Genomic DNA, 9899 nt, shown 5'->3' on the forward strand with positions numbered 1-9899 from the left:
TGCCTGAGGGAAACAGGAAGTGTCCAGCAAACACAAGTGTCTCCTGAGGAGGTGAAGTGATGATGCCTTATTATCGTACAACAGTATCTACAACGTACAACAGTATCTACATGGTCTGTTGAAAAACCCACCACTTGTTGAATTTTGAAGCGGTGATCCCTGCTGTCACAACAAATATTTACAAATCAGTGCTCCGCTGCCTCAACTAAGGAAAGTGACAGTTAATGAAGATTTGTTTTACACGTCTGTCTCCTTTCGCTCCGGCTTCATCGCCTCCGTTTCCTCCCTGTACGGACTTCGCCTTTTGTATCCTGATGACGACAAACATTCATTTCAGTAAGAGGTTTTCACAAAAGCATGTTACACACGAGGACCTGTTGAACGTCAGCAGAATGTTTGATTTCTTCAAAACTAAGTTTTATATTGAGGACAAAAAATTACTTAAGAATAAATATATACATACTTTTTCGTAGAAGTTAATACAGGAATAAATACAGAAATGTGTGTGTATATTAATACAGGAATACATTTTTAAAAATATGTAAATAAATGAATGCATAAATAAATACAGGAATACATAAAATTTTTAATTTTTTTTTTTAAGATTATTTTTGGGTGTTTTGCCTTTAATGGACAGGACAGTGTGAAATGGGGGAGAGAGAGAGAGAGTGGCGGGACGACATGCAGCCAAGGGTTGCAAACTGGAGTCGAACTCGCGACCGCTGCAGCGAGGCATCACCTCTATACATGGGGCGCCAGCACTATCCACTACACTACGGACGCCCCATACGTACATTTTAAATAAATAAATTTAAATAAAATTAAATAAATTCAGGAATAAATAAATACGGAAATAAATAAATATAAATAAATACAGAAATAAAAAAAAAAGAAATTCAGGAATAAATGAATACAGAAATATAAATAAATACAGGAATAAATAAATACGTAAATCTAAAAAAATAAATTCAGGAATAAATAAATAAGGAAATCTAAAAAAAAAAAAAAAAAAAAAAAAATCAGGAAAAAATAAATACAGAATTTAAAAAAATTAAATGAATTCAGTGATAAATAAATAAATAAATACGGAAATAAATAAATATAAATAAATACGGTAATTTAAAAAATTAAAAAAATACAGAAAATAAAGTAAAAATACATACAGGAATAAGTAAATAAATTCAGAAATAATAAAATAATTAAAAATACATAAATCAGTAAAAAACAAACAATAAATGAATTTTGAAATAAATATGGAAATACATAAATGTAGAAATTAATAAATTAAAGTAGAACATTAAACAGGATATAAATAAATAAAATATCTTAAATTTATTTTATTTATTTTGGTACAAGAACATTTCTTTTTGTATTTCTGTGTCTGCATGTTGAAGTAGGAGGTCCTAACCTCTGCATTTATTTATTTATGCATTAAATTATTCTTTATTTATTTCAGCATTTATTTTTTATTTTCTTTATTTCTGTATTTTTATTTACGTATTTATTCCTGTATTGTTTTATACATTTATTTAGACTTATACTTTATGTCACTTTTCGTCCTCCATAGGTTTTTAAATAGCTACTGAATAAAACAACCATGTGATAAAACTGGTTAACATTATTTAATAACCACTCCTCTGAACAAACAGAAGCAGTGGCCTCTCAGGATCAACCAGAGTTACAACCATGGTTTAAGTACAGTAAATTTCCAGCACAGAACTTTTATTTTGAAGTGCTGTTTCTTATTGCAGAGTAAGTGAGAGAATGGAAAGCTACTTAACAGAGACGGCAAACTAGCTCCACAACATGGCCAAACACAAGCATGACGCTGAATAAATTAAACTGTGTGGACCTCAAACTAATGACTGAGGAGGAATCTGGACCCCGTGGCTGGACCAGTTGGGAACCACTGCCTTAGATAACGTGATGGTAAATTCAACACCAAGATAGGAAAATGATATCCATAATACTCCCTCTGAAAGCTAGGAAAGATGGGAAATACTGTTCTTATTCTTATTATGCAGCTACAGCGTCCTCCAATAGAAGCTAACGGTGCATGCCAACTATACACAACTATATGCAACCAGAGATTCACTCCCACTCATTTGGTGTTTCTTAAAGTCAAGGATCCTACAGAGGCAAGGCAAGAGTCCTCCCTATCATTCAGTGAACACACATTGGAACAGGCTAACGAGTGTCTCCAGGCATGTGTCATTAACCCTCAGCAGACTGACGTGGTTTCAGGATACTGTGATGATTTTGGCACTCTCTAATCTCGGTAGGATCTTTGACACTGGAACAGTCCTTAGGCGGGACTTAATGACACAGCATCCTTGGAATTCAGCCATTTAAGGATCCGTCCTTGACTTTGAGAAACACCCATTGTGTATTGGAAGCGACTGATTGGATGCACAGAGCACACTGGGATACCTACGACCAAGTTGGTGGTTGACGAGAGAGCATGACAATTTGAAAAATTCCAACTCTGCTCGCATCAAGTCATTAAGCTGCAGCCACAAGGGAGCAGTGATGCAGGTCAGATACTGTTGAGGTGAATTGGTTGGGCATGCATTGTAAGGACGTTGTTTCCAGCCTACGGTTTGAGGCTCCACAAGGCCCCCTCAAAAACTTTAGGGTCCCTGGTTACCGTGGTTACACAAAATAACAAACTTTTAAAGATTATGCCTCTGTGGCCATGACAGATGTGGCCGGAGGCATTATGTTTACAGGCTGTCTGTCTGTCCCATTATCGTGAAGGCAACATCTTAAGAACACCACGAGGGAATTTCTTTACGTTTGGCACAAACGTCCACCTGCACTCAAGGATGAATTGACTGGAATTTGGTGGTTGTCAGGTCAAGGTTTTGGTTTTAGATTCGTATGCTAATTAACACAAAATTTCACAAAAATGTCCGACAAGATAAACTGATGAAGTGATGACATTTTATATCCAAAAGGTCAAAGGTCAACTTCACTGTAATATCATAATGCTCTGCAAAAACATTTTCCTGGCCCTTACTCAGTGTCATAACTCAGGAACAGATAGGGCTGGATTTGGTCAGATACTGTCTAGTTCTCGTGTTTGAAGCATCCATGTTTTAGAACAGTGGTTCCCAGCTGGTGCAGCCACAGGGTCCCGACTCTTCCTTAGTCATTAGTTCAAGATCCACACAGTTTAATATATTCATCAGCGTCATACTTGCATTTGGCCATGTTTGCCGATTCTGTTAAGTAGCTGTCTGTTCTCTCACTAATTCTACAGCAGGAAACTGCCCTTCAAAATAAAAGCTCTGTGCCAGAAATTCACCATACTAATAAATAAAGTGTGTTTTTTATAAACTTCACATGTTCCTTTGAAAATTGACTCGTAACCCACTTTTAGACTGCGACCCACTGTTTTAGAATATGGAGCACTGTCAGCTGTCATGGTTACATAAGAGTCTGAACAGACATGGCTGTAAACTCTAATTGCAACTTGACTGGTGTGCTGAGACGGTAATTCTAGTTTTTCTTGTAAAATATGAGATACTTTCACTTCTTTAAACCTCTAAGAAAAACCTTTGCTGTAACCATTCTGTTCTCTTTTCATTTTCTAAGCTAGGGTTCATTTTACACCTTGCACATTTTACAAAAATTATAAAATGTAACGTGTATGTAATGTGGTTCACCGCTGATTCAGATGAGTGGAAGACAATGAGCAAAGGATCTGTTACTGGATTAGAAGTTAAAAACTTTTGAAATACTGTCAAAAATATTGGACCAAAAGAATTTTAGGACACTATGCTGATGATACACAGGTGTACCCGCCTGTTTACTATTAAATAAAAAACACAATTACAAAATAGAACATATTCAGTACACAACAAATTATGTGTTCACTGCCTCACTGATGTTAAAAGCTGGATGTCAAAGAAAATTTCTCCAGCTGAACTCAGACAAAACAGAGATTGTTGCCATCAGGCCGCAGCATGTTACACAACAAATTCTGCCTTCGGCTCATCCCCTATTGGATAATATCAAACCTGTTGCAAGAAATCTTGGCGTCTGGTTTGATAGTTATTTATGTTTTGTGCAGCACGTCACAAATTGTGCAATCATGTTTTTATCATCTTAGAAATATTTCAAAAGTACAATCCATTTTGACTTTAAAAGACACAGACAGTTTTACATGCCTTCATCTCTTCACGCCTGTATCACAGCAGCAGCCTTCACCAGCAACCAGTGGGTTTTTTTCAGTTATTTTAAAAGTTGTTTTCATGTCTGTTTTAATTATTGAAGACGGACCCTTTGGAGAAACTCTCAGATGTGTAAAAATGGGTTTTGTGAAGATTTCAGATGCCTACCTCTGTTTGGGTGCTCCTTCTGGTACTCTTTCTTCTTCCTCTTACTTATCCTGTCCAGGTGAATCTGATAGATGACTCCTGCCAACACCATGACACCAACCACCACACAGAGCCCTGTGCTGAACATCCACATGCCCTGTGATGCTCGACCAATGACAGGGCTGCCCTTCCCTCCATCTTAGCACCAATAAGAACCAGACATTAGTGAACAAATTGTGTTTAAGGTCTAATAACTGAACAAGCAGCGACTGATCACTCACAGTTTGTGGATGCCAGGGTTTCATTCATGGATGGGTTCTTAATGATGCACGACACGCTTGCGTCTTTGGAAATGTTGGCGGTCAGGTGGCTTGTGATGTTGTACAGCTGGGTGTCTGGGACTGGTGCTGCCAGGGTCGTCACTGAGCCTTCGGGGGGCTCCTCTGTGTTGTTGATGAGCCAGTAAACTGTGGGTTCAGGAAAACCTCCACTGGAGCGACACCAGACGCTTGTCTCCTCTCCCTCCTCTGCTTCTTCTCTCTGCAGCTTTGGGAAGCTGAAACTGGCTGCAAACAGCCATCAAAGACAGGAGTTAGTGACTTTAAATATTCTTCTAATGACTTCCTGTGTGTTTGACACTGACCTGCTGTCCTGAGGCACACGGTGCACAGCTCAGTGCTCTGATTCCCCCCTGAAATGACGAAGAGACTGTAATTTACTCTGTCCTCTGTGGGACCAACTGTGGGCAGCTGCAGAGAGAAGTTCCCGGTCAGTGCAGCATCAACTGGAGTTGTGGCCCTGTTAATGCTCCACTCCTCCACATCTCCATCCTCTGTCCACACTGATCTGAGCACCACTTCTTCACCTCTCCTCCACTCAATGGAAATATTCACAAAGTTCAATAACTGAGGGTTAACACAGGGCAGTGACACTGTCCGTCCAACAATGCCAAGGACGCACTCTTCCTCTGTGGAGAAAGAAGAGGAACAGCTCAGTTTGATCGTCAGTAAGTGTCAGTGTGGCTGCTTATCTCAGGGTGTAACATGCATGAACAGACAGCGAGTCATCTTACCCAGGCAGGCGCAGAAACCGAGGAAGCTGAGCAGCAGTCCTGTGCGCCACAGTGCCACCGGTAACGCCCGCTGCCGGGGGCCTGTTTGCGCACCGGAGACGCAAAAACAACTCGAAGATATTTTCCTCTTCACACTAGAAAACGAAGACAGTCCCATTACTGACTTATAGCCCCGTCTAACTTCACTTCCTTCTCTCCTGCTCCCTCCCTTTAACAGCTCCAAGTCATCCGCACACCTTGCTTCACTCTGAATGAAGTCACTGACAGTCATGTTGCGGCTTGTTGAGCCATTCCTGCTCCCTGTCTCGTCTTTCTCTGATTTTAAATCACCAGCAATAAAAGTAAAAACAAAAAGTTAAAATGTATTTCCACATAGAAATAAGTTTAAAAACATCAGCCCTCAGTTTCCATCAGCATACATCCTGTTGAGAGTCATATTATGAAGGATGGTCCGACCTGTTTGACTTCTTTTTAGGTCACACACGCCCACACCCACATGCTTTGTTGTTAGCAGCGTGATATGGCACCCGCCGAGATTCAAACGTCACAAACATGCAGGGCAGATACTGCTAAAGTGGTTAAACATTAAACTTTACATGTTTCCCAAGCAACAGAAGTGCGTTTTAAAACAGTTAACAACATATTTATGTCATTTATTCCTTCACCAGAAGTTTAATATTGAATGAAAAATTTGCACTTCATTTATAAATTGGTGATACTGAAACACACCAAATGCATTTTTAAATTTTATAGATTTAAAATATGACACAAAATTGTGCACAAAACGTTGCATAAACAGTGTTATTTAAAACAACAGAAAGAAAAAGAACATTTTTCCTCTTCAGAGACTTTGGCAATTCACAATATTCTAACAGAAGTAAACAAGATAAAGAAAGTTAAGTATAGACATTGGACAATAAATAAATAAATAGCAAAACATCCATCCAAATGACAAAATGACATCATCTCATTGTGCCTGACAATGTTAAGTGTCATAGACTCTGCATCATTCTTGTATTGTGCCAATGAAAGCGTCCCCAATATGGACCCTTGTGGAACACCTTTATACCAACTTTAAAAGCATTTAATTTCAGCTAAATAGTTTCCGGGAAAAACAGTAATAAAACCACTGAACTGAAAAATAATCTTCACCTTTAAAAGATTACTTTTTCAAGAAAAGGGCTCTGTCCATAATCTCAAATCTATGAAGTCAATAAAAAGCACAACACAGTGAGAGCAACTGTCCAGAGCACTGACAACGTCATGAAGCTGTTATAGTGCTATGACATTGTCTAAATGCAGCCTGCTATGGCTGTAATATTACCTGTCTCCAGAAAGGCATGTGGTGAAGTAGTCCAAGTATTGAATCTGAATGGACATTATTTTAAAAAGTGACAAAACCTTCCATACCTGTGGAATTATACTGGAAATAAAAGTAAGATTAAATGAGGGCTGAGGTGTAGAAGAGGAAAAATCTTAATTAGTCTCATCCTAAGATTTCCTATAATTTGAACTGAGCAGAAAGTCATATTGAAACATGGTGTTGTGGACAACATAACATAAAAAATATTTTGCCAATACAGTACAAACAGATTTAAAATAAGAATTTCAAAACAGTAGGTCGCCTTTGTAAACCCTGTAAGACAGTAAAAACTCATTAAAGCTACTGTATTTCCTTTTCTCAAACACAATAGCCACTGGAGTAGCTAATGGCATTTTACAGCCATACTGGTGTTTCACTGAAAACTACGTAGACATTAGGCAAGACAAAATATTTAGTGAAGATGAAAATCTCCAAAATAATGATAAATGGACCAAAAGCATGAAAATATATTTCCCTCGAGTCTAAATGTCAGAGCTAAAAACAAATGGTGTAACAAGTAAGCTAGTATTGCCAACCACAAAATCAAACTGTTTGAAATTATGTTAAAATGAAAATCACTTTTTACTTCAATGGTGTAATAACCCTCCAGTCCACCAGGGGGCAGACTGAACATGTGAGACGGTGGTGAAACTACAATATATTATTATTTTATTTTGTACTTTTTTTGTAGTAGAGGAAACGTAATGCTCAATAAGTTCATTTATTTTAATATAGGCTCGCTGGTTTTTCAATTAAGATGTAAAAAATTGCTACACGACAAAGGAAGTGTCAAAAACTGAGATGAATGAAATTTCTTCCCTGTGTTTAGTCTTCCAGGCAGCTTCCTGTGTCCACATTGGGTAAAAAAAAAAAAAGTCCCGCTAAGTAAGACACACTTGACAAACAAAAATCTCAGCTATTATTATATATATCTATTTAACCACTTGTAGCTGAAACATTTGGTATGGAAATGTGGTTAATATACAGCTGAGGAGGAAACGCTGCCTGCGAGACGTAACTCGGGACAAAATAACCCAGATACAGGCACGGTAACTCCACTGGTGAAATAACATACTGTCTTTTTATTTATTTATTTATAAGTCTATTTGTTTATTCATCTTAGCATAAATACCTTACTCTATTTTTTTATATATAATTTTTTTTTTTTTATTGAGTTAGGTTAGGTTGGTACATGGCAATTAAGACAAGAATAAAAATACAATACAAACAGGGTAATAGAGATCCGTGCAAGAGGGGATACTAAGAGAATAACAAAAATTAGTTTTGAAAAAATAAACAATGATAATTTTAAATGAGTAAATAGGGCAAGACCAAACAAAAATCACACTTCCAGGCCCCCAGACAATGCAAAATAATTCCAAAAATCCCCTCAGGTTGGTCCTTGAGCACGGTAAGTGGAAAATTATTTAAACAATTTAATTTATTCATTTGCAATTTCTGTCTAATCTAAAATACGTCACTTTATATTTTATCCCTTATTTCAACTTGCAGTATTTTAGGTTTAGATTCTTATTTTATTTTAACTTGCGTACTATGTTTCTTCTACTTCTTTTTTTTTAACATATCTATTTAACATTGATAAATAAAGAACTTGGAGTTGCTGTACATGTCCAGCAGGTGGCAGTGTGTGCTATCCAGGGTGGTTTGTGATCCTATAATAAGCAAGAAGAAGAAGAAGAAAACGTCAACAGTGTTTATGGGTGTCCTCGTGCTTCTCTTGTAGCATGATCCTTGTAAGTTAGCTTCTACTGTCTGATGTGAAAACTCTTAGATGTGACCACATCTTCCGGATACAACATGACATCACTGAGGAGGCTCCATTCATGGCTCCCACTCCTGCAGAGACACTGCACACCCCTGTGTCAGAGAGCAGCACCATCAGTCTGCAGACTCCTCCACCCACCTCACCGTGCAGCAGCAGTCAGCTCCTCTCAGCTGCACCGGGCGTTTGGTGTCTCTGCGTTGAGGTCAAAGGACAAGGATGACGTCAGCAGCGGGCAGCACACAGGGTTCACCCAGGAGGAGGAAGATGAAGATGAAGATTTCATTGATGACAGCGAGGTGGAGGAGCTGTTTCAGAGTCCCGTGGGCATCGGAGAGGGTCAGCACAGGGTGTTCATCGTTCACCCTGATGTGAAGTGGGGCAGCAGGAAGCAGCACCTGACCACAGGTAACAGGTGTTCACATGAGGAGCGTCACTGTGAGGCAGCAACATGTCAGACTCATAACTCTGAGGGGGAAATAGATCCCACCCTGACTTTCCTTTGTTTCATTATATAAGAATAGAGTCATGTTTAACTGTCAGTTCAACATATTGGTCAGTGTCAGACACTCAAATAATCTTGATGGGTGGACTGGCTCATACTGGTCTGAGCTAAAGAAAGTTTTTGCTCACCCAACTTTACCTCTTTTGAGTTCTCTCCCAAGAAAACTGTCACTTCCTGAAAATGGACTCAGTGGCCTTAAAAAATCCTTTATTTATTTATTTATTTATTTATTTGGAAAATGTATTTAGTTTAAGAAAAAATGCCCCGTTTTTATGAAAAATTAAATGATTATCTCAGGATTATGAGAATTTTATTTCAATTTTTCCGAAATAATGAGATTATCTCGTGAATTTAGAAAAATGGAGCAGACTTTTTTTTCCACAAAAACTTTTTTTTTTTCCCTGGAATTTAAGATAATAATCTTGTTCATTCAGAAAACAGGGATTTTTTTTCTCAAGTGAAAGAAGTTAAGCTTCTGTGACAAACTAACAGGGAGGAAAATTACTTAGGGGACCAGGTAGGTGAAAATAATAATAATGATAATATCTTCTTCTTTTTCTCATTATTATCATTATTATTATTACTATAAAACTATATATATAAAATCAGGGAGAGTTTATCATGGCCTATAAGATATATATATTTTTTCCCATTAAAACCTTTTTTTTTTTTTTTTTTTTTTTTTTTTAGATTTTTGTGATAATAAACAGCTGGATTTTTTTCTTAAGTAGATACATTACATGTCTGTAACAAACTAACAGGATGCTAAATTACTAAAAAATCACTGTAGTTCTTCCTCACATATATGTATATATATATATATATATATATATATATATATATATATATATATA

The 9899-nt window shown here is 37.4% G+C and overlaps 2 protein-coding genes across 3 annotated transcripts in view; one reads left to right on the forward strand and one right to left on the reverse strand.

Annotated features, from left to right (window-relative positions):
* Nucleotides 1–104: 104 nt before the first annotated feature.
* Nucleotides 105–6185, reverse strand: LOC126396307 (ICOS ligand-like). The gene is made up of 5 exons (XM_050054265.1): nt 5395–6185; nt 4966–5289; nt 4604–4888; nt 4344–4520; nt 105–311 (listed from the first exon to the last, which is right to left on the reverse strand). Exons 1-5 carry the CDS (start codon nt 5663–5665, stop codon nt 238–240), a joined length of 1131 nt encoding a protein of 376 aa, XP_049910222.1. The 5' UTR covers nt 5666–6185; the 3' UTR covers nt 105–237.
* A 1952-nt stretch (nt 6186–8137) lies between these two features.
* Nucleotides 8138–9899, forward strand: part of gtpbp6 (GTP binding protein 6 (putative)) — a 5132-nt gene continuing 3370 nt past the window's right edge. The window contains exon 1 of one of the 2 annotated variants that reach the window (XM_050054264.1): nt 8138–8948. In XM_050054264.1, the coding sequence (XP_049910221.1) occupies nt 8576–8948 (373 nt within the window). In that variant the 5' untranslated portion in view covers nt 8138–8575. The remainder of the gene's footprint in view (nt 8949–9899) is intronic. The other variant, XM_050054263.1, reaches the window with a different exon arrangement.

Source organism: Epinephelus moara, chromosome 10, assembly GCF_006386435.1.
Source record: "Epinephelus moara isolate mb chromosome 10, YSFRI_EMoa_1.0, whole genome shotgun sequence".
NCBI lineage: Eukaryota > Metazoa > Chordata > Actinopteri > Perciformes > Serranidae > Epinephelus > Epinephelus moara.